This window comes from Neofelis nebulosa, chromosome 15, assembly GCF_028018385.1.
Source record: "Neofelis nebulosa isolate mNeoNeb1 chromosome 15, mNeoNeb1.pri, whole genome shotgun sequence".
Taxonomy (NCBI): Eukaryota; Metazoa; Chordata; class Mammalia; order Carnivora; family Felidae; genus Neofelis; species Neofelis nebulosa.
Window position 1 is genome coordinate 75,459,590 of NC_080796.1, and position 24,945 is coordinate 75,484,534.

General features: G+C 43.2%; 1 protein-coding gene across 11 annotated transcripts in view; it reads left to right on the forward strand.

The window, feature by feature from the left end:
- NUP210L (nucleoporin 210 like) overlaps window positions 1-24,945 on the forward strand; it is a 90,842-nt gene that overhangs the window by 58,877 nt on the left and 7,020 nt on the right. For 7 of the 11 annotated variants that reach the window (XM_058702182.1, XM_058702188.1, XM_058702187.1 and 4 more), the window contains 16 exons: window positions 149-250; window positions 1,188-1,316; window positions 1,663-1,790; window positions 2,581-2,713; window positions 3,854-3,916; window positions 4,282-4,461; window positions 5,077-5,157; window positions 5,231-5,383; window positions 7,768-7,926; window positions 9,239-9,330; window positions 11,905-12,079; window positions 13,231-13,406; window positions 14,225-14,442; window positions 16,489-16,625; window positions 21,705-21,831; window positions 24,666-24,815. In XM_058702182.1, coding sequence (XP_058558165.1) covers window positions 149-250; window positions 1,188-1,316; window positions 1,663-1,790; window positions 2,581-2,713; window positions 3,854-3,916; window positions 4,282-4,461; window positions 5,077-5,157; window positions 5,231-5,383; window positions 7,768-7,926; window positions 9,239-9,330; window positions 11,905-12,079; window positions 13,231-13,406; window positions 14,225-14,442; window positions 16,489-16,625; window positions 21,705-21,831; window positions 24,666-24,815 — 2,203 coding nt within the window. The remainder of the gene's footprint in view (window positions 1-148; window positions 251-1,187; window positions 1,317-1,662; window positions 1,791-2,580; window positions 2,714-3,853; window positions 3,917-4,281; window positions 4,462-5,076; window positions 5,158-5,230; window positions 5,384-7,767; window positions 7,927-9,238; window positions 9,331-11,904; window positions 12,080-13,230; window positions 13,407-14,224; window positions 14,443-16,488; window positions 16,626-21,704; window positions 21,832-24,665; window positions 24,816-24,945) is intronic. The other 4 variants (XM_058702184.1, XM_058702186.1, XM_058702190.1 and 1 more) reach the window with 3 other exon arrangements.

Here is a 24,945-nt window from a genome sequence, read left to right on the forward strand (position 1 = left end):
GTAATACTTTAATAATCATAGTTTGTCTTTGGTCCATTGACCTTAATCTTTTAATCTCATACTCTTCCTTCAGTAGCTAGGAATTACTTTCTTTGACTTATTTATAAACCGAATAAAATGGAATATTGTTTGTCTGATCTTTCCATAGGAAATATTTAGCCTTGTGGAAGGATCTGGTTATTTTTTGGTCAACAGCAGTGAGCAGGACATTGTCACCATCACTTACATGGAAGCAGAAAGCTCTGTCCAGGTAAGTTCTAGAGATAGGTCCCAGGTTGATAGTCTCAGGTCAAAGCTCATTCTTACGAAAATGATTGGGAAAAAATGCCATTGTGTGTCTCGAACTTGTTATAAAAGTAACGTTTGCCTCCTTTTTTTAACCTACATATATTCACCAACCAAAAACAAGGTTTTTTTTTTTTTTTTTTTTCCTTCAACTAGCTGGGCAATTTTTGCTTCTGGTTAAAATGAGACAGTATAGGAGACATCTAATTGTAAGATTTTCATTAAAAGAGGGTTCGTTTCTATAAATTTCAAAGGGTGGCTAATTAGATGTGCTGTCGACTTTATAACCTGAGGATACAATGTTTTTAGCCAGGATATGACAACTCAATATATTAAGCTATCTTTGTAGTCAGTATGCCAAGGCATTTGCTTTTAGTTGACTTTTAGTAATAAAAATAATAGCTTACATTAGCATAAGTGTATATTTCCTTTCCTTCTAAAAGCTCAAAGGAATGTAACTTACCTTGGTCATAATGTTTGTTTTTAAGAGGGTGGATTCAGCACTGCTTGCAGGTGCCGTGCTGGGCAGGACCCACAACACAGGACAGAAAACCAGGTCTTCCCACTGCTTCCCTCCCGCCCCATGGCCCCCGTTGCACTGGTGATTTCAGCATAAATGGACTGGATTTTCTTCATGAAATCCTTTCCCCATTCGTAGTTAAGAAGCTGGATATGTATGTTGTATTTTGCCTCAATTCAGTCAACTTAAACTTTGCTCTTTATCAGTTAGTATTTGTTAAGGGTGCATATTGTGCTGTGCCTAAAACATGTAATGTGACCTCTCAGTTCCCATCACAAAGGAAGTAAGTTGTTGTATTTCGTGCTTTTAGTGAAAATAGTTGTTTTGATTATGCTCAGGGCACGTGTGCTTCTTTACCCAGCTCCCATCTTCTTCCTTCTAGTTAGTTCCGGTACATCCTGGATTTCTCACCTTGGAGGTCTATGATCTGTGCTTAGCTTTCTTGGGTCCAGCAGTGGCCTACCTCAGGGTGTCAGACATACAGGAGCTGGAGCTTGACCTGATCGATAAGGTGAGAGACATTTGCTGTGTTGCATCAGAGAAGCAGTTGCATCAGAGAAGCAGGCCTCGTTTTCACCCTGTAGCCTCACTTCACGTAGTCTGTGTGGCTCCTGTGTGTGCACCAGGACCTTCAGTGATGTTCATGGAAATACCTGTCCTTAAAGAACAATGCTCCGACATATAAGATAAACAGTACTCGCAGCTAAACCGACACGTATGGGTTAGGGCCATTTGATCAAAACCTGACCGGGAGCATTCAGCGCAACAAAACACTTTGTCACCCTCAAAGAGTTGTTAGACTGTCCTTGGTGAATGACATACTCCTACTAAAATTACCTTTCTTTTTTAACAACTAGGTTGAAATAGGTAAAACTGTGTTAGTAACTGTGAGGGCTCTCAGCCCTTCCAAACGCCCATTCCGAAATAAGTACTTCAGAAACATGGAGCTTAAACTGCAGTTGGCTTCTGCCATCGTCACCCTGACGTGAGTGCCACCTCAATGCCTCCTCCCCAGGCTGAGCACCAAGCGCCTGCTCTCCCTGTGTTCTTCTCTCCTTTTCTGTCCCAGGGCCTTTCAGCCCGTACTCTCCCCATATCCAGCTCTGTACAAAGTGCCCCTTCCATGTTCTCAGATATGTTTTGTGGGACAGATTGACACATCTCATGAATATTCCCATCTCATGAAACTTCTTGGATGATATCCCTTGGGGTGCTTCAAGACAGAGGACCTTCAGAAATCTCCCTAGAAGCAGAGGTACTGGTACTCCCCTCTGTGAAAGGGGAGTACAGAGAATCCAGGGCGGCTTAGGATTTGCAGTTTCGCCAGCGTTTGCAACGTTGCCCTTATTCCTTTGGAGCCTTGGAATAAATATTTGGCCTTCAGGAGCTTTCTGCCTTTGCCATGAACTTTGTCTTGACTCTGGAAATTAATTTTCTGGCTGTTTCCTCTAACTACAGTTAAAATGAACAGAAAATGTTAATTAAAGCATCTTAGAAAGAAGCATAACTGGCTGCTCTTAAAATCAAATCTTTCTCGGGTGGCTCGGTTAAGTGTCCGACTTCAGCTCAGGTCATAATCTCACAGTTTGTGAGTTCAGGCCCCGCATGGGGCTCTCTGTGGTCAGCACGGACCCAACTTTGGATCCTCTGTCTGTGTGTCTCTCTCTCTCTCTGCCCTGCCCCCACTCACGCACACCCTCTCTCTCTCAAAAATAAATAAAAACATTTTTAAAAAATCAAATCTTTCTTACCTAAAAACACATGTGTCTTTGTAGGCTCATGGAGGAGCAGGATAAATACTCTGAAAATTATATCCTTCGAGCTGTTGCTATTGGGCAAACCACACTTGTGGCTGTTGCCAGGGACAAGATGGGGAGGAAATTCACATCACCCCCTCGCCAGATTGAGGTAAGGAAACCATCTCATCCAAAATCCATACCTCAGCTCATTTACCTTTATTCATCTTTTTCTGTTTAGTTTGCACAAGTTAAAAATCACTTGGTGGAAGAAAATGATAGTTGTCTGACTCTTAAAGCAATATGTAATTTACTTTAGGTTTTTGTTTTTCTGTGTAAAAGTAATATGCTTCTTGTAGAAAATTTGGAAGGCAAAAAATACACAGCATGAAAATCACCTATAATTCCACTACTTAGAGGCAACCATTATTAATATTTTGGTGTATTTCCTTCACTTTTTCCCCATGCTTATTTTAACATGGATGAATCATACTGGTTTTTTTTTTCATTCTAATCTTATATCAAAAGTATTTTTTTGGGGCGCCTGGGTGGCTTGGTCGGTTGAGCGTCCGACTTCGGCTGAGGTCATGATCTCACGGTCTGTGAGTTCGAGCCCCGCGTCGGGCTCTGTGCTGACAGCTCAGAGCCTGGAGCCTGTTTCAGATTCTGTGTCTCCCTCTCTCTCTGCCCCTCCCCTGTTCATGCTCTGTCTCTCTCTGTCTCAAAAATAAATAAACGTCGGGGCGCCTGGGTGGCGCAGTCGGTTAAGCGTCCGACTTCAGCCAGGTCACGATCTCGTGGTCCGTGAGTTCGAGCCCCGCGTCAGGCTCTGGGCCGATGGCTCGGAGCCTGGAGCCTGTTTCCGATTCTGTGTCTCCCTCTCTCTCTGCCCCTCCCCCGTTCATGCTCTGTCTCTCTCTGTCCCAAAAATAAATAAAAAACGTTGAAAAAAAAAATAAAAATAAATAAATAAATAAATAAACGTTAAAAAAAAAAAAATTAAAAAAAAAAGTATTTTTTTTATGTCATTAAAAGCTCATTGTTGGCCATTGGTAGTTGTCGAAGCTGGGTGATAGGTACCTGAAAGAGCATTTTACGATTCTTATGACCACTTTTATTCTGATAAGTGGATATATAATTTTTAAGCATTCTCATTTATAATTTTTTGCTACTGTAAATAAAATTTATATTTATAAATGAAGTAAAATACATCTGTGTATAGGATTTTTTTCCCTAGAATAAGCTGCATGATCATTTGTTACAAAATTGACTCTAGTCCATCCCTGTTATCTTTGTGTTTTTCTTCTTCAAGGTGTTTCCTCCATTCAGACTTGTTCCAGAGAAAATGACACTGATTCCAACCAACATGATGCAGGTGATCTCAGAGACAGGAAATACAATTCACCCTTTCTCCTCACCCCACTCTGCCTCACTCCAACACAAAACACACCCTTCCTCCTATTGGTCTGCTCTTGTCTACTCCCAGCCAAGTACAGCAGGATCTGATAAAGAACAAAATTAGTTCTTTCCTGTCCCCTAAAGAACAGGGTGTAACCTACCTCTTGGAACCCCATAGATGTTGTGGGGCACTTGGATTTCTTCTGCATTTGAGTTGATGTGGGATATGTCTCTTGGGAAGTGGGGGAAGATAAGAGGTCAAGTTGCTTGGACAAAACATTGGGAAAAGAGATATGATTTCTCCCCATGTTCCAGGCATTCACTGGCATGTTTAAATTCCAGGTAATGTCTGAAGGTGGCCCCCAGCCCCAGTCTATCATTCACTTCTCCATCAGCAACCAGACTGTGGCTGTTGTGAATAGGAGGGGGCAGGTTACGGGGAAGGTAGTTGGCACAGCTGTGGTCCATGGCACCATCCAGACAGTAAATGAAGATACTGGCAAAGTCATTGTGTTTTCCCAGGTATTTGTTCTTTGTTCTGCTCTGCTTCTACTTTTCCAGCTGAGAACCATATTGGGGGATGTGGGGTGGTGATGAGGAGGGTGTCGGCAACCCAGGAAAACCCTTGGAGTCCTTTACCTGACATCCTCTGAACCAAGCGTAGGAAATATGTAATCTTTAGTATAAATACACACACACACACACAAAAACACAGAGTATTTGGCATTGTTATAAGACATAGTCCCTATCCTTAAGAAATTGTTTAGGGGGGGGCGCCTGGGTGGCTCAGTCAGTTGAGCGTCCGACTTCGGCTCAGGTCATGATCTCGCGGTCCGTGAGTTCGAGCCCCACGTCGGACTCTGTGCTGACAGCTCAGAGCCTGGAGCCTGCTTCTGATTCTGTGCTCCCCCTCTCTCTCCGCCCCACCCCTGCTGTACTCTGTCTCTCTCTGTCTTTCAAAAATGAATAAACATTAAAAAAAAAAAAAAGAAATTGTTTAGGGAACAAAAACAATCTATAGCATATTTTGTTGTTGTTGTTGAATGCCCCAAATAAGCACAGAGTAGTTATCATAAGCATCTCTGCCTACTGCACAGACAGCCCCTTGTAGTCCAAGCTTGCTTCCCTGTTGAACAGGATGAAGTACACATTGAGGTGGTTCAGCTACGGGCTGTTAGGATCCTTGCACCTGCCACTCGACTCATCACAGCGACTGAGGTCAGTCAGGTGGCTCCATTCTCAGTGCCTTCCGGAACGCAGTGCCAGCTGGGCAGGGCTTACAGCAGTACAGCACAGCCCCACTTCTTTTCAGATGCCAGTTTATGTTCTGGGAGTGACCAGTACCCAGACTCCTTTCTCCTTCAGCAATGCCAACCCCGGACTCACATTCCATTGGTCCATGAGCAAAAGAGATGTATTGGATCTGGTACCCAGGCATTCGGAGGTATGAATTTTCTAATAAAGTATTTTAATTAAGATATATGTATTGTTTTAGACATAATGCTATTTATTGCACACCTAATAGACTATAGTATAGTGCAAACATAATTTTTATGTGCACTGGAAAACCAGAAAATTCATGTTCTTAATTTATTGCAATATTTACTTTATTGTGGTGGTCTGGGACTGAACCTGCAGTGTGTCTGAGGTGAGCCTCTACTTGGTGATAAATAGCTTTGATGGGGCGCCCAGGTGGCTCAGTCAGTGATGTGTCCAACTCTTGATTTCAGCTCAGGTCATGATCTCACGGCTTGTGGGTTCGAGCCCCACATCAGGCTCTGTGCTGAGCATGAAGGCTGCGCTTGGGATTCTCTCTCTCTCTCCCTCCCCCTCCCCTCCCCCCCGCCTCTCTCTCTGTGTGTATGTGTCTCAAAATAAATAAACTTAAAAAAAGAAAATACGTTTGATGTGTTAATGCACATAGCATTAAGCCTTAATCAGAAACCTGAGAAAGAAAAAAAAGAAAAAGGTGGATGCTACTTTACCCACTGTCACCTGAGCATCAGTTCGAGAGAGCCTGCCCAAGGTGGTCTGGGCACAGAAGCAGCCACCCAGGTCCTTGGAAGGAAGAGCCTGTGGCCAGGTTACCCAGTAGGTCCTGACTCAGTACCCACAAGAATGAAGAATCAGAGGTGGACTTGGGAGAGAACAGAGGGGTTACAGGAGCTATGATTAATGTATTTCTGGAGCCAGCTAAAAAGAAAAGAGAAGTCTAAAAAACAGCTACAAAATCTATTTGCAGGTCTTCTGAAAATATTCCTAGATCTGTAGTCTAGGGAAACTCCTGTCTGTCATGGAGTCCCCTGAGCCTAGTTATACTTGGAATGAGGAGAGAGGAAACTGTATGCAGTTGGGCAGAGTCCTGAACAGGGATTCAACTCTTCTTCTTGACTAGCAAATAAGGGTTGTGTGAGAACAGGGTGGCCTGGGCCTCTGCATCTGTCCTACCTCTCCCTTTCTCCAACTTTATCTAGAGGACCATTCAGGGATGCCTGGTGGCTCAGTCGGTTAAGTGTCTGACTTGACCTCAGCTCATGTCATGATCTCACGGTTCATGGGTTCGAGCCCCACATTGGGCTCTGCACTGATGGCACAGAGCCTGCTTGGGAGTCTCTCTCCCTCTCCACCCCTCCCCTGCTCTCTCTCCCTCAAAATAAATAAAAACTTAAAAAGAAATTTTAAAAATTTTTTTAAAAAAATGAAGCACCACTCTCCTCCAAGAGAAGAAATGATTGACAGCCAGCCGCACAGAGTCTCCCCTCCTTCCTTAGACCCTGCACAGGCGAACCAAGGGGTGAAATGGGAAGAGAAAGGTCTCCAGCGCCCCTCATGTGGGAGGCGGCCTGCACTGTGGTGTCACCATGTAGATCAATTATAAACCGCTTTGCTTTAGCATAAGACTTCCTTCCAGACAACTGATTGAGATCCGCATATAAGAAAAGGGAATTTTTATATAGGGGAGGAGGGAAAGGTGATTTTGGAACTTGGGACTCTGTGTGAGTAAGGAGAGCTAGAAGAAAGGTCTTGAGGGCTCTGGACAACAAAAAGGCAGGAGAGAGAGGATTGGAAGCAAGTGCCCGAAAGGTAGGCAGGTGTCCACTTCAACACCTGCCTTAGTGTCAGCCCTGCCTTCCCGACGGCCTTGTCCAGTCTGGGCCAGAATGGTGAGTGAAGCCGTGGGAGACAGTCAGCTAGCGTGAGCACTGCCCTAAAGCCCGAACTTTCCTTCTCATCCTCTTGCTTCCTTGCCACCACTCTGAGCTCCGGAGGGTATATTGCCTCATTTCTCCCAATTCAGGCCCTACTGTCTGAACCTATTTAGGAACTCTTCCTTCATTCCATTCCTCTGTCCATGGATGAACTTCAAGACAACATGAGATTCTCACAGAGGCTTGCCAGAATTAGGTGAGTGCTATACACAGAGTTCACTTTAGGAGTTCCTGTGTTGGGAATTTGAAAAGAAATAACACTGAGAATAATCGTTGGTACCCTAGTTCTTTTCTATAGATGTATCTAGCATCTATTTTCCTTATTGTTACAACACAGAGGGAAGTGTGCAGTGATAATTAATGAATTTCCTTTCTTTTTAATTTTTAAATATTTATATTAGAGAGACAGAACACACAAGCGGAGGAGGGGCAGAGAGAGAGGGAGACACAGAATCCAAAGCAGGCTCCAGACTCTGAGCTGTCGGCACAGGCCCTGATGCAGCGCCGGAACCCACGAACCAGCGAGATCATGACCTGAGCTGAACTCAGATGCTTAACCAACTGAACCACCCAGGTGCCCTAATTAATGACTATTTCTTAATCCATCTCTGTTTTCTAGGTTTTCCTACAGCTCCCAGTAGAGAATAACTTTGCAATGGTTGTCCACACAAAAGCAGCTGGTCGGACCAGTATCAAAGTCACTGTCCGCTGTATGAACAGTTCCTCTGGGCAGCTTGAGGGGGATTTGTTGGAACTGTCTGATGAAGTTCAGATACTGGTAAGCTCCCAAACCTAAATCTTATTTTTACATGTCAAGGAGAAGAAGGTTCTACTCTCTTATCATCCATGAGGAGCTTGGTCTGGATAGAGGTAGAGAAATTGCTAGAGGGAGCCCTAGAACAGGCTTATAGTTTCTAGATCTTTGTCATTCTTGCTAATTGTGTCTATATAAGTATTGCTATTAGAAAGTGTAGAACATTCAGGGAGGGGGACAATACATAAGAGACTCTTAAATACAGAGAACAAACTGAGGGTTGCTGGAGGAGCTGTGGGGTGGGGGGAGAATGGGCTAAATGGCTAAAGGGCATTAAGGAAGACACTTGTTGGGATGAGCACTGAGTGTTAAACATAGGGGATGAATCCTTCCTCTCTGCCCCCATTTCTCTCTCTCTCCCTCTCTCTCTCAAAAATAAATAATAGGACATTTAAAAAATTAAAAAAAAAACCCATAGGGGATGAATCACTGGAATCTATTCCTGAAATCATTATTGCACTTTATGCTAACTAACTTGGATGTAAATTAAAAATAAATAAAGAAATAGAAAGTGTAGAACATGCACTCTCCTCAACTCCCCACACAATGAACATGGGATATGAAACCATAATAACTAAAGAGGGATTCATTTCTGAACTGCTCTGCCTAACACGGATATTATGATACCATCCACTTAGCTATATTCACAGATTTAGAAGGAGATTTAAGCCTAACTTCCGGGAAGGTGTGGAAACACAGACAGTTGGTTTCTACAGGTGTTCTCAGGCTGAAAGCTAACTGGCCTGGTTGTTGTTAGAGTTCAAAAGAAAAATTGTCATTTATGGAGGGCGAATAAGTTTGTTTACCTCTCAATTTGGGCCTGATTTTTTTTTTTTTCTTTTTCTATTTTTTTCCTTTATTTTGGCTTTGTTTCTCTGGTTCGGTGAGGGGCAGAGGAAAGAGCACTTTCCTAGGAGGTAGAAAACCTGAATAGTGTCCTTTGCTAATTTGTTATTATAGGTTTTATGTTCTCAAATCTGTATTCGGGTTACCAGAGCTAAAATTAGAAAATTCAGAATTATTTTATACTTAATATCTAAGTGATACAGGGAATGTGGTCCATGTGGATATTGTCTGAAGCAGGACTAATACTAGATTTGTGCTGTAGAATACCGAGGTATGTTTGAAGTGTGGCTCATTTGGAAAGGAGTGTCGTGGATGGACCCTTAGACTGTGCTGAAGTGAGGTGGATGTGGGTTTGTAGTTGTCAGTTTGTGAGCAGAGGTCACCATTTGTCTTCTCCGGAAATGAGGAAGAACTCATTTTCTCATTATAGGTGTTTGAAAAACTCCAACTGTTCTTTCCAGAATGCCAGCCTGAGCGAATTCTGATGCCCATGAATTCCCAGTTCAGACTGCACACCAACAGGTGAGGAGAATGGAGAAGGGCAGGCCAGGTTGTTAACCTTACCCTCGGGAAAACATTGAACATGGAAAGAACTGTTGCCTTCTAGGTGATTTTTCTAACACAAATAATAATTTTTTTTTAGTTGAAGGGAAATTCATGTAACATCAAATTAACCATTTTAGAGCGGACAGTTTGGTGGCATTTAGTGTATCACAGTATTGTGTAGCCGACACCTCTCTCTAGTTCCAAAATATTTTCATCATCACCACAGGATCACCCATCAGCAGTCACTCCCTGTCTTCCCCCACCCTCTCAGCTTCTGGAAACCACTGTATGAATGTGGATTTCACTTACGTGGAATCATGCAGCATGTGTGTGACCTTTTGCATTGGCTTCTTTCAGTTAGCATGTTTTCGAGGCTCATTTCCATTATAGTATGTATCAGTATTTCATTCTTTTTTATGACTAAGTAATACTCCATGGTATGGATATAACATCTTTAGTTTATCCTTTAATCTGTTGTCAAACATTTGGGTTGTTTTCACCTTTTGGCTGTTGCAAATAGTGCTGTTATGAGCATTCACATACAACTATTTGTTTGAATACCCATTTTCAGTCCTTTTAGCTGAATAATTTTTTAATGATAAATATGTGATGAGATTTGATTTTTATTTTTTATTTATTTATTTTTTTTTTTCAACTTTTTTTTTTTTTTTTTTTTTTATTTATTTTTGGGACAGAGAGAGACAAAGCATGAACGGGGCAGGGGCAGAGAGAGAGGGAGACACAGAATAGGAAACAGGCTCCAGGCTCCGAGCCATCAGCCCAGAGCCTGACGCGGGGCTCGAACTCACGGACCGCGAGATCGTGACCTGGCTGAAGTCGGACGCTTAACCGACTGCGCCACCCAGGCGCCCCTATTTTTTTTAAAGTTCTAACTTTATTATTTTTTTTAACGTTTATTTATTTTTGAGACAGAGAGAGACAGAGCAAGAACGGGGGAGGGTCAGAGAGAGGGAGACACAGAATCCGAAACAGGCTCCAGGCTCTGAGCTGTCAGCACAGAGCCCGACGCGGGGCTCGAACCCACGGACTGCGAGATCATGACCTGAGCTGAAGTCGGCCGCTCAACCGACTGAGCCACCCAGGCACCCCGGGATTTGATTTTTAAAGACATGGGCAGACCTAAAGTGTAAGACAGGAAGCCATCAAAATTCTAGAGGAGAAAGCAGGCAAAAACCTCTTTGACCTCAGCTGCAGCAGCTTCTTACTCAACACGTCTCTAGAGGCAAGGGAAACAAAAGCAAAAAGTGAACTATTGGGACCTCATCAAAATAAAAAGCTTCTGCACGGCGAAGGAAATAGTCAGCAAAACTAAAAGGCAGCTGATGGAATGGGAGAAGATATTTGCAAATGACATATCAGATAAAGGGTTAGTATCCAAAATCTATAAAGAACTTACCAAACTCAACACCCAAAAAAACAAATAATCCAGTGAAGAAATGGGCAAAAGACATGAATGGACACTTTTCCAAAGAAGACATCCAGATGACTAACAGAAACATGAAAAAATGCTCAACATCACTCATCATCAAATACAAATCAAAACCACAATGAGATACCACCTCATACCTGTCAGAATGGCTAACATTAACAAGTCAGGCAACAACAGATGTTGGCGAGGATGGGGAGAAAGAGGATCGCTTTTGCACTGTTAATGGGTATGCAAACTGGTACAGCCACTCTAGAAGACAGTATGGAGGTTCCTCAAAAAATTAAAAATAGAATTACCTTACGACCCAGCAATTGCACTACTAGGAATTTATCCAAGGGATATAGGTATACTCTTTCAAAGGGGCACATGCACCCCAATGTTTATGGCATCACTATTGACAATAGCCAAAGTATGGAAAGAGCCAAAATGTCCATCGACAGATGAATGGATAAAGAAGATGTGGTACATATATACAATGGAGTAATACTTGGCAGTCAAAAAGAATGAAATCTTGCCATTTGCAACAACATGGATAGAACTAGATTGTATAATGCTAAGCGAAGTTAGAGAAAGACTTCACTTATATGTGGAATTTAAGATACAAAACAGATGAACATAAGGGAAGGGAAGCAAAAATAATATAAAAATAGGGAGGGGGCAAAATATAAGAGACTCTTAAATACAGAGAACAGAGGGTTGATGGGGGGGGTCTGGGTGGGGGCATGGGCTAAATGAGTGATGGGCATTAAGGAGAGCACTCGTTGGGATGAGCATTGGGTGTTGTATGTGGAGGATAAATCACTGGATTCTACTCCTGAAATCATTATTGTACTGTATGCTAACTAACTTGGATGTAAATTAAAATAAAAAATTTTTTATAAATAATAAAACCTAAAAATAATAAAAAAATAAAATAAAATAAAAGACGCAGGCATAATCCAAAGGCAGACTTAGGCTTAAGGAACAAATAAGCACATAACATGGAGAATGGCAGGCATTTTCTTCAGAGTACAGCCTCTAACGGGGATCCTGGCAATCCCTACTCCTTTCTTTCTGGTCAGAGCCCCCAAGAGATGCTACTTGTTCCATTTGTTCCCTAGAGAAGGGGCCGCCTTTGTGAGTTCCCGTGTTCTCAGGTGCTTCCCTAATTCATCTGTCATCGAGGAGGATGGTGAAGGGCTTCTGAAAGCCGGTTCCATTGCAGGCACTGCCGTGTTGGAAGTCACTTCTGTAGAACCTTTTGGAGTCAACCAAACAACCATAACTGGAGTTCAGGTGAGTTCAAGGACTTACTCACAAAAATAAAGTAATACCATGGCCTGAGAGGCAGATTTCCTGGTTTGAGAACTAGAAACTTCTCTGGAAGTCAGAACAAACTGGAAGATAAGACACTGTTGATGTGGGTACAAGCCATCAAATTAAAGTGGTCTTTAGAGGCCTTGCCACAAAAGGGATTAGCCTCAAATTGGCACACTTCTGAGCAGCTTTGGCAAAAGGATGTGGGAGAAGGGTAGAGCTATTGCTATCAAAATTAGGCTTTGATGTTAGAATTTAAAAATTTAGTCTAGGAGAGTGTGATGCTAAGTGAAATAAGCCATACAGAGAAAGACAGATACCATGTTTTCGTTCTTATGTGGATCCTGAGAAACTTAACAGAAACCCATGGAGGAGGGGAAGGAAAAAAAAAAAAAAAAGAGGTTAGAGTGGGAGAGAGCCAAAGCATAAGAGACTCTTCAAAACTGAGAACAAACTGAGGGTTGATGGGGGGTGGGAGGGAGGGGAGGGTGGGTGATGGGTATTGAGGAGGGCACCTTTTGGGATGAGCACTGGGTGTTGTATGGAAACCAATCTGAAAATAAATTTCATATATTGAAAAAAAAATTTAGTCTAACACACAAAAAAATATTTTGTGAGCATCAAATACCTCCCGTATTCCAGCCACTGTGTTCTCTCGTGTGTTAATCTCTTCTGACTAGCACAGAAACCCTGTGAGATCAGCATCACTATCTGCACTGAGCTGATAGTAAATCTGAGACCTAGCACCGTTAAATGAGGCTCTGAAGGGTGGGGCGAGGGGGTGCAAAGCTGGGCTTCTTCGCTGCTTCACACCTTATCTCGCACAGTGTGAAAACCCAAGCTACAGTATTCGTGATAAATGATCAGCTCTGTAGCAATCAGTATGGAGGAGCCCTCTGCACAAAACAGGTGAAGTGTCTGCAGTCTTTTCCTCAGGAAGCTCCAGCTTCTCTCCACACTCCTGCAGCTTTGATAACTAAGGAACCATTTCCTGTACTGTCCCATTTCTTACTACTCTGATTTAAGTCCTCTCACATCAGGAGCTGCTTCCCGTGAAAGCAGCACACCGTTTATTGCGCACTGTTAACTTCATCCGTCACTGCTCCTCTCCAATGGTCCTTCCCCCACAGGTGGCACCAGTGACATACCTTCGGATGAGCAGCCGACCTGTGCTGTACACAGCCCGCGGGAGGACTCTGGCAGCCTTTCCTGTGGGTGTGTCGCTCGCCTTCACTGTCCAGTTTTATAACAGCATCGGAGAGAAATTCCACACACACGACACCCAGCTTCATCTGGCTCTGAACAGGTGGGGGGCCAAAGGAGTGGTGTGCATGCTGTGGTAGAAGTTGTGCGGATGGGCTAGGGTTAGACAGTGTAACTCCAGTAAATTCCTCTCGTGCTCTCTACTCAGAACCTGATCCTTATTTTTTTTCATTAGAATGGAAAACACCAGAATGGTGTTGGCTGGTTAATAAAGAACTTCAGGGTGTCTTGAATCTGTCAAGCCCTAATTCACACAAAGCTCCCATAGGGAGCTGGTTGGAGTATTATTACCAAAAGCTGTACTGGAGGGGCGCCTGGGTGACTCATTCAGTTGGGCGTCTGACTCTTGATTTTGGCTCAGGTCATGATCTCACCATTTGGGGGATTGCGCCCCACGTCAGTCTCTGTGCTAAGGAGCCTGCTTGGGATCCTCTCTCCTCCCTCCTTAACCCCTCCCCGACTTGCATGCACTCTCTTTCAAAATAAATAAGTAAACTTAAAAAAGGAAAAAAGCTGTACTGGAAAACAAATTCTTAATTTAAAAAAAGGGGCTTACTGGCTACTCTGTGTATGAAGGTAATAGACCTGACCCCTGGCCACCCCTTGCTTGCCCTCCACCATAGAACTCTTTCTCAGGATCCCTGCCTGGCTCAGTAAAGCACGTGACTCTTGATCTTAGGGTTGTGACTTCGAGCCCCATGTGGGGTGTAGAGGTCACTTAGATAAATAAAAAACTTAAAAAAGAATTCCTTCTGAACCTTTGAGCTGTTGAACAGAAAATGCTGTGAGCAGAGCTCTGCCACCAGAACTGTGTCCTAACTGTGATTTTCAGAGACGTCTGCCTTTCTCGTTTCCTTTCAGAGATGATCTGCTCCTGATTGGGCCAGGGAGTGGGAACTACACTTACATGGCTCAGGCCGTGAGCACGGGGGTGACGCTTTTGGGAATCTGGGACCGGAGGCACCCAGGTGTGGCAGATTATGTCCCTGTTGCTGTGGAGCACGCCATCGAACCAGACACCCAGCACACCTTGGTTGGAGACGTCATCTGCTTCAGGACTCACCTCCTCAACCATGACGGTCCGGACACCTTCCCTTTCTTAACTGTACAGTCGACAGGATGAGAAAGCACTCATTCCTTAGACAAACTTTTCAAAATGATTTAAAATTTTTTCTTAACGTTTACTTATTTTTGAGACAGAGAGAGAGAGAGCATGAACGGGGGAGGGGCAGAGAGAGAGGGAGACACAGAATCCGAAACAGGCTCCAGGCTCTGAGCTGTCAGCACAGAGCCCGACGCAGGGCTCGAACTCACGGACCACGAGATCATGACCTGAGCCAAGGTCGGATGCTTAACCGACTAAGCCACCCAGGCACCCCTCAAAATGATTTTAAATCTGAGGACCTAAGGGCGCCTGGCTGGCTCAGTTGGTAGAGCATACAGCTCTTGACCTTGGGGTTATAAACTCGAGCCCCACGTTGGGTGTAGAGATTACTTAAAAAAATAAAATCTTTAAAAATCTGAGGGCCTCTCTGAGAAATAAGAAATTGTGTACATGTTTTTTTTTTTTTTTTTTTTTTTTTTTTTTTATTTATTTTTGGGACACAGAGAGACAGAGCATGAACGGGGGAGGGGCAGAGAGAGAGGGAGACACAGAATCGGAAACGGGCTCCAGGCTCCGAGCCATCAGCCCAGAGCCTGACGCGGGGCTCGAACTCACGGACCGCGAGATCGTGACCTGGCTGAAGTCGGACGCTTAACCGACTGCGCCACCCAGGCGCCCCAAGAAATTGTGTACATGTTAACTGATCTGTTTACTGCCCATTTCTCAGAGGCCAGCCAATTAGAAATCAGCCAGGAATATTGATCATGCACCTCCTGAACACATAACTTGCTATATTACCATGTAGACGTTACAATTACCTTGCCTTCTCCCCCATTCCCAGCTTCTGAAGGAGGATAATTGATAAATTGAAGAGCAGTAAAGGATGAAATAAAAGGAAGGAAAGGGCAATAAGGCTTTAGTTCCAAGAACTGACTGAGCACACAGCTTTGTGAGGGACATTTGAAGGCCTAACTCTTAAATATATCATCACTCTAATAAGGTTTGGCCTTGTACTGGGCTGAACTATACTGGTCATCAGCAAAGCGTTTCTGTCCTCAGAAGTACTATTGAGTTCAGGAAGATCAGTCTTTGGTTAGGAAGTGAGTATTGATTCTCTGGGTTTACAGAAAGCACACTGCAAAGTGGTGGACCCTGCCTGTGTACATTGAAATCATCCATCCGAGTTGGACCGGCAGGGATGGTATGGGTTTGGCTTTGTAAACTCTTCCCCGGGAACTGTGGATACATGTGTTTGAGTACTGTGATGTGATGTGGGGCCAGACTCTGTATGTTTAGGGCTTGATGCAGGGGGCGGCCATTCAGCCCAGGTCAGGCCCCCCAGTCCCATGATGACTGATTTGCAAGGAATCACTACTAACACCTAATCCAGGGCCAGTGAGCTAACCCTGCTTTAGGATTGAAAGAGTTACAAATCATCAGGAGATGATTGTTCATCTCTTGTCAGTGAAACAACACTTTCACTTTACCCCTTTGCTGGGTTTTGTCAGGATTGTCCCTCTGTCTTCCATTCTGGAATTATTTGGGCATCCTGAATCTATACTGCCTATGGATGACCAAATGCCAGGATCTGTGATCTAACACAAACTCAAGGTTGTGTTCCTCTGCCACCTTGAGACTTAAGCCAAAGCAACAAAACTTCTCTCCTGCAGTCTTGCGGTCTTCTGCTGGTGTCTGTCCGTCAGTAACTGAAAGAGAATTACCCCTGTGTGTATAAAGAGTTTTTCTTTTTCCTAAGGAGAACAGTTAAGGTCTCCAACTAAGTAGCTCCTTCTATGATTCTGAAGGTCAGTAGTTCTTGTTTTATTTTGTGGGTTTGATGGTACATGAAGGGGAGCTGACATTCAGAAAATAAAGTTCTCTTCAAAGCTGGATGTTCCTCCTAGGAAGAGATATCTGTGTGCTTGAATGGTCTACTGACTGGGAATCTGGATACTCTTAGAGTGACCACCAAGTTACATCTGAGTTTGCGGCCATGTGCTTTCTCTTGTTTTTTTCCTAGGTGAACCTGGGATATGGATGATTTCTGCTGACAACATTCTGCAGACAGACACCGGCACTGGAGTGGGAGTGGCCAGGAGGCCAGGAGTAGCAACAGTCTTTCATGACATCCCAGGAGTGGTGAAAACATATCGCGAGGTAACCCTAACAAGGCCAGGATGACGATTTCCATATTTAGGGATATGCATATAGAAAACACATCTAGTGGTGGGGGGATGCGTGGCAGGCTCAGTCAATAGAGCATGTGATTCTTGATCTTGAGGTTGTGAGTTTGAGCCCCATGTTGGGTGTAGAGATTACTTAAAAAAATAAAATAAGGGGCGCCTGGATGGCTCAGTCAGTTGAGCGTCCGACTTTGGCTCAGGTCATGATCTCACAGCTTGTGAGTTCAAGCCCTGCATCGGGCTCTGTGCTGACAGTTCAGAGCCTGGAGCCTGCTTCGGATTCTGAGTCTCCCTCTCTCTCTGCCCCTAACCCACTCACATTCTGTCTCTGTCTCTCTCAAAAATAAATAAATATTTTTTAAAAAATTTTTTTAATAAAATAAAATCTTTTAAATAAAAAAGCATCCTGGGAAAAGAAATACACTCACATGTCAAATATAAAGCCAGCTAGAAAATTTTATTGGAACACAAAGCTATTTGTGATTAGGATTCTTAACCAGGAAAAAATAAATAAAAGGATTCTTAACCAGAAAAATGACTAGTGTGATCTTATACTTTAAAATATCACTGTAGGGTGCCTGGGGGCTCAGTCAGTTAAGCTTCCGAGTCTTGATTTTGGCTCAGGTCATGATCTCACCGTTTGTGAATTTCAGCTCCGCATGAGGCTCAGCACTGTCAGTGCAGATTCCCTCTCTTCGCCCCTCCCCTGCTCACACTCTCTTTCTCAAAATAAATAAACCTAAAAATAAAATATCACTTTGCTATTGGTTGGTACTTGAACATAGGGGCAAGGGTTGAAGCTGAGAAGCTATTCTTGCAGTGGTCCAGGTGAGATATGATGGTGGACCAGGGACCAGGCTGTTAACAGGAAGGGTGAGAAGTTGATCAGATTCTAAGTGTACTTTATAGGTAGAGCCAGTAGGATTTCCTGACAGATTATATGTAATGAGTGCGAGAGAATCAAGAATGACTTCAGGTTTAAGGGAAAAAAAAAAAAATGATGGGGGGGGGTGGACTAAATGGGGGAGGGGCATTAAGGAATCTCCTCCTGAAATCATTGTCACACTATATGCTAACTAACTTGGATGTAAATTAAAAAAATAAATTTTAAAAAATGACTTCAGGTTTTTGATTGAATAACTAAAAGGACATAATTGCCATTACTTGAAATGCAGGTGAAACAGTTTTGGTAAGAAGAGTCTGTCTGAGGCATGTAAAGTGGAGGGTCTACTAGATGTCAAACGTGTGTGACACAGGTGGATGTAAAGGCTGGGAGTCACTGATGCAGAGAGGACAGAGCCCTGTGATCGCTGAGAGAAGTGAATGTAAATAAAGGGAGGGTACAAGTGCTCTGGGAGCACTCCAATGAATTGAGAACTCTGAGAAAGGAAGAGTAACCAACAAGAGGGACTTAGTAAAAAAACAACTAGGGAAGTAGGAGAAAAACTCAGATATCGGTGTCCTGGAAGGCAAGTGAAGAAAGTACAGGTTTCCCCCAGTATCTGAAAGTACAGTGTTCTGTGAAACATTTTGTGGGGATTTTTGATAGTTTATTTATTTATTTTGAGAGACTGTGAGCGGGGGAAGGGGCAGAGAGAAGGAGGGAGATTGAATCCCAAGCAGGCTCCGAGCCGTCCATCTTGTGAATTATGAGATCATGACCTGTGTGGAAACTAAGAGTTGGAGGCTCAATGGACTGACCCACCCAGGCACCCCCATGTGAAACACTTTGTAAGCCAGAAATGGCATAAAGCAAAGAAGCAATTATCATTTATTTATATAGAAAAAAATTTTTGAGCATTCCCAGACCAAAAAGCAAAAACAAACAAAAAAAAAACAATTCTCTTAGGCTTTTCTTTTTCTTTCCTTTTTAATGTTTTTTTATTTTCAGAATTTTTAATTTATTTTTTGATTTACATCCAAATTAGCATAGAGTGCAACAATGATTTCAGGAGTAGATTCCTTAAAGCCCCTCCTTACCCATTTAACCCATCCCCCCTCCCACACCCACTCCAGTAACCCTCTGTTCTCCATATTTAAGAGTCTCTTACGTTTTGTCCCCCCTCCCTGTTTTTATATTTTTTTTGTTTCCCTTCCCTTATGTTCATCTGTTTTGTCTCTTAAAGTCCTCATATGAGTGAAATCATATGATATTTGTCTTTCTCTGACTAATTTCACTTAGCATAATACCCTCCAGTTCCATCAACGTAGGTGCAAATGGCAAGATTTCATTCTTTTTGGAATGTTTGTTTATTTTTGAGAGAGACAGACACTGCACAAGCATAGGAGGGGCAGAGAGAGAGGGAGACACAGAATCCAAAGCAGGTTCCAGGCTCTGAGCTGTCAGCACAGAGCCCGATTAGAGTTCCAACTCGCGGACCACGAGATCATGACCTGAGCCAAAGTCCGATGTTTAGCCAGCTGAGCCGCCCAGACGCCCCTCTCTTAGGCTTTCCTGATTGCTTAGCACACATCTTGGTGACGGATGCACAAAACACATTGAGATAAAGCAGAGACGCTCAGTTCAAAGCTACAGGGCTGAATGCTGAGCTGCTAAGTGTGGCTCCCGGGGAGGGCTTGTCTGCGGTAGCTCCCAGGGAGGGGCTTGTCTGTGCTGCCGCCTCTGCACGGCTTGCTGCAAAACAAATGCTGAAGGCTGTTTTTGCCTTTTTTTGTAAAAGCAAAAAATCCTCTTCAGATTTCTTTCCTTAGGGGAACCAGGTGCTAACGTCTTTCATAAAAGCAATAGGGCTTAAAGCAAATTTTCTAAAAGTGGAGGGGTTCTCATATTTCCAGGAGGGAGGGAGTGTGTAACTTCTGGTGTACAGCTTTAAAAAAAAAAAAAAATGAAGTGACATTTAAACTGAATCTTGAGATCTGAATCATGGCACACACAAAAATAAATAAAAACAAACTGAGTCTTGACAATTAGGAATCTGTCTGGCAGATAAAAGAGAAGGCATTTTATTTATATTTTAATTTTAAAAAATTGTAATTTTTTTATTTTTTGGAGACAATGCATTTTCTTTAAAAAAAATTTTTTTTTTTTATTTTAGAGAGAGGGAACACGAGCGGGGGAGAGAGGCAGAGGGAGAGAGAGAGAGAGAGAGAGAATCTCAAGCCTCCTCCCCACCCAGCCCAGTGTGGAGCCTGAGTTAGGGCTCTATCCCACAAGTCTGGGATCATGACCAGAGCCAAAATCAAAAGTCAGACAGTCAACCAACTGAACCACCCAGGCATTCAAGAAAAGGCATTTTATTTATTTTTTTTTTTTATTTTTTTTTTCAACGTTTTTTAATTTATTTTTGGGACAGAGAGAGACAGAGCGTGAACGGGGGAGGGGCAGAGAGAAGGGAGACACAGAATCGGAAACAGGCTCCAGGCTCCGAGCCATCAGCCCAGAGCCTGACGCGGGGCTCGAACTCACGGACCGCGAGATCGTGACCTGGCTGAAGTCGGACGCTTAACCGACTGCGCCACCCAGGCGCCCCAAGAAAAGGCATTTTAGACTACAGGCATAGATGTGCAAAGACAAAGATAGATGATGTTTGAAGACCAGTGAATAAATCAGGATGACTTTGGCAAAAGTTTATAAAGGTAGAGAGGGAAAATCGGATAACATCTAAAGAGAACTTGTATCATGGGCAGATAAGAGAGCTGGGACAGAGGCAGCATGAGAAGATAATTTGAGAAGGAGATTGAGAAGCATCTCTGTATTAGGAAAGCAGAGAGAAAGGGGTCACAAAAGGCAAGGGAGGGACTGGTCTGTGCTGTCAGAGGCTACAAAGAAGTCAAAAGATCTCGATATCCTCGTTTGTGTACTTTGAATAATCCTCATGTAATTATTCGCTAACAGACACTCATTGAGGCCTCTTCTGTTTCAGCCCTGTGTTAGGCTCTGGAACACAAAGATGAAAAAGACAAGACTTCCCTTACTGAGCATTTAATGTAACTAAGTTGGTTTCAAGGTCCTTGAACATTTGAAAAAACAAGAAACTATGGTGGTACTGAGGAGACTGTGTTAAAATATACATTTAAGATGATATAATGTCATAAATAATGACATATAATGACAAGATTATAAATCTTTAAGTTGAAGATTTTTGGGGGGAAAGGGTCATCTTTATCTTCTCTCATTGTAATCATTAAACACTTGCCTTAAATACAAAGCACAGTACAAGGATATACAAAGTTAAACTAGAATCTCAGCTGAAGAACTTAGATTCTAATAGGGGTGATTTTTAACAAAAATAAAAATACCTGCAGGATAAGACAGAACATTACACATATATTGAAAGAAGTAAAGGACTTTGAAGTTTCAGAAAAGGTTGAGATTATATGCAAGAGAGAACACTCTGAAGAAAGTTGCACTTGTCTTCAAAGGCATTTTATTATGTGTTTATTTTTAAGATTTTATTTTTAAGCATTCTGTATAGCCAATGTGGGGCTCAAACTCACAACCCCCCAATCAAGAGTCATGCACTTCATGGACTGAGCCAGCCAGGTGCCCCAATTTTTAAAATATTTTATTTTATTTTATTTTATTTTATTTTATTTTATTTTATTTATTTATTTATTTATTTATTTATTGAGAGAGACAGAATGTGAGTGGGGGAGGGGCAGAAAGAGAGGAAGACACAGAATAGGAAGCAGGCTCTGGGCTCCTAGCTGTCAGCCTAGAGCCCAATGTGGGGCTCGAACTCCCGAACTGTGAGATCATGACCTGAGCCAAAGTCAGACACTTAACTGACTGAGCCACCCAGGTGCCCCTAAAAATTTTATTTTTAAGCACAAAGGAATTTTAATAGGAAGTCCTACGGAGGGAAGATGTCAAACGGAATAATGAATAAAGATCTTTTAGAAAAAAAAAATGTTTTTTTCTTCTCAAAAGTGAACAGATGTTGCGGTTCTCAGATATGTAATGAAGTGGAAGGGCAGTTTGCACTTGTGTGAACCAGATGCTTTTTGGTTGAATGAGTTATGAAAAGTGGAGGGGGAGGAAACAAGATTTTCTAAGAACTTAGGTACAGATTTTCCTTTGGTTTGCCGACAGGTGGTGGTCAATGCATCATCAAGATTGACGCTCAGTTATGACCTCAAGACCTACCTCACCAATAGCCCCAGTTCAGCGGTGTTTAAGCTTTTCATCACCACTGGCAGAAATGGTGCTAATCTCAAAGGTCAGGAGTCTCTTTATAGGTCTGGGTGATTGTTTCCATCTTTCCCATCCTCCTTCAATTCATTTACCCCTTTGACGAGTAATCCAGATTTCCTTCTATTTGAAAATTGACTCCACCTCAACAAATAAATCATTGATACCTATGACTGGATGTCAAAAAATGACTGGATATCAGGTTTTGAAATAGGCGCAGCCTAGTCTCTGTTTTCTTTGTAGTTATAATCGTGCCTGAGAATAGGAGGTGGCCTAAACCAGGGATTTCCAAACATGGCCGATTTTCAAGGTTACTCAAGGACATTTTTCAAAAATACAGTCTTAGGCTCCATCCCGAAATTTAATAAGTTTGGGATAAGACCTAGGACACAATTTTTTTTCAATTTGTTACAGTTTGCTGTCAAAAAGAGGTGGGGTGGGGGGAGGGGGCACCTGGCTGGCTCAGTCAGTAGAGCATGCAGCTCTTGATCTCGGAGTCCTGAGTCCGTGCCCCACCTTGGACGTAGAGATTACTTAAAAAAAAAATAGGTGTGCCTGGTTGGCTCACTTCCTTTAGCATCTGATTTTTGATTGTCATTTGTGAGTTCGAGCCCTGCATTGAGCTCCACACTGACTGCAGAGCCTGCTTGGGATTCTCTCTCTCTCCTTATCTCTGTGCACCTCCTGCACTCTCTCTTAAATAAATAAACTTAAAGTAATAATAACAAAAATTAAAAAATTTTTAAACAGGGTGGGGAGGAAAGAAAACTAAAATACAAGAAACTCCTAGTAGATTCTAGGTGCTGTGTTAGCAACTTTTATATATTTTTATCTCATTTAACAATCTTATGTAGTATTCATCATTTTTTAAAAGTTTATTCGTTTTGAGAGAGAGAGAATGCGCATACATGAGCGGGGGCGGGGGGGGGGCGGGAGTGGCAGAGAGAAGGGGGAGAGAGAGAAAATCCCAAGCAGGCTCCACATTGTCAGCACTGAGCCAGATGTAGAGCTCAGTCTCACAAACAAGTCATGAGATCATGACTTGAGCCAAAATCAAGAGTCAGACACTTAACCGACTGAGCCACCCAGGCGTCCCAATTATCATCATTTAAAAAAATTTTTAACATAATTCATTTTTGACAGTGAGAGAGAGCATAAGCAGGGGAGGGGCAGAGAGAGAGGGAGACACAGAATCCAAGGCAGGCTCCAGGTTCTGAGCTGTCAGCACAGGGCCTAACGCGGGGCTTGAACTCACGGACTGCGAGATCATGACCTGAGCTGAAGTTGGATGCCCAACCGACTGAGCCACCCAGGTGCCCCTATCATCATTTTAAAGATGAGACATACTGGGGTGCCTGGGTGTCTCAGTCAGTTGAGCGTCTGACTTCGGCTCAGGTCATGATCTCGCAGTCCTGGAGTTCAAGCCCCTCATCAGGCTCTGTGCTGCCAGCTCAGAGCCTGGAGCCTGCTTCGGATTCTGTGTCTCCCTTTCTCTGCCCCTCCCCTGCTCACACTCTGTCTCTCTCAAAAAACAAATATTAAAAAATAAAAAAAGAGAAATACTGAGTCTTAAGAACAAGTTACGTATATAAGGTAACAAGTCAAGTCGGTGGCAGAAGTGGTAGATCTGCTCCACTCAAAGTCCACGTAAATCCTTTCAGTCTTTTTTTTTTTTTTGGGGGGGGGTGGTGGCAAGGAACACTCAAAACCAAGGAGAGATGTCCAAAACATACTTACTGTCTATAAAACTTTATTAAAATTTTTTTTTAATATTTATTTTTGAGAGAGCACAAGTGAGGAAGGGACAGAGAGAGAGGGAGACCTAGAATTGGAAGCAGGCTCTAGGCTCTGAGTTGTCAGCACAGAGCCCAGTACGGGGCACAAACCATGCGATTATGACCTGAGCCGAAGTCCAAAGCCAGTTGCATATTGCTTAACCTACAGAGCCACCCACCAGCCGCCCCTTGCTAAGTTTTGTTTTGTTTTGCTTTTATTTATTTAATCTCTACACCCAAAATGGGGCTGTGACAACCCTGAGATTAAGAGTCACACATTCCTCTGAGCCAGCCAGATGCTCACCCCTTAAAAACATTTTTTTTAATGTTTATTTTTGAGAGAGAGAAAGAGAGCATGAGCAGGGGAGTGGCAGAGAGAGACACACACACACAGAATCTGAAGCAGGCTCCAGGCTCCGAGCAGTCAGCACAGAGCCCGATGCAGGACTCGAAGTTGTGAACTGTGAGATCATGACCTGAGCCAAAGTCAGACGCTCAATTGACTGAGCGACCCAGGCGTCCAGTTTTTTCAATTTTTTTTTAATGTTTATTTTTGAGAGAACACGTGAGAGCAAAGGAGGGACAGAGAGAGGGGGACAGAGGATATGAAGTGGGCTCTGTGCTGACAACAGAGAGCCCCATGTGGGCTTCGAACTTTCAAACTGTGAGATTATGACCTGAGCCGAAGTCAGATGCTTAACCAATTGAGCCACCCAGGCACACCGCCCTCCCCCCCCTCCCCAATCCCTTTTTAAAATCAAGCTACTGCTGGGGCGCCTGGGTGGCTCAGTCAGTTGAGCGTTCAACTTCAGCTCAGGTCATGATCTCACAGTCTGTGAGTTTGAGCCCCGTGTCGGGCTCTGTGCTGACAGCTCAGAGCCTGGAGACTGCTTCAGATTCTGTGTCTCCCTCTCTCTCTGACCCTCCCCCGTTCATTCTCTGTCTCTCTCTGTCTCAAAAATAAATAAAACCTTTAAAAAATTTTTTTAAAAATTAAAAAAAAATAAAATCAAGCTACTGCTTCTATTATATGTCTCCTCTTTTATAAATTCTTATGACACCTCTTTACCTCTTCTCCGCTTCTTAGGGTCCTGTACCTCCAGTCAGGCCTTGGCCATTACAACAATACTTCTTCCTGAGACCCTTGTGGTGTGCCATGTGCAGTTCAGTAATACTTTGCTAGACATTCCAGCAAGCAAAGTCTTCCATGTCCATGCAGGTTTCAGCATGGAAAGAGGTAGGTCCCATCCCTTGAGTCTGGTGCCCTTGTTCCCATCTTTGTACAGTCATCACTTCTTATTGGATTGCATTTATACTTCACAGTTTCATCTGCTGTAGAACTGTGGAACCTTTCTCAAGTGCCATTT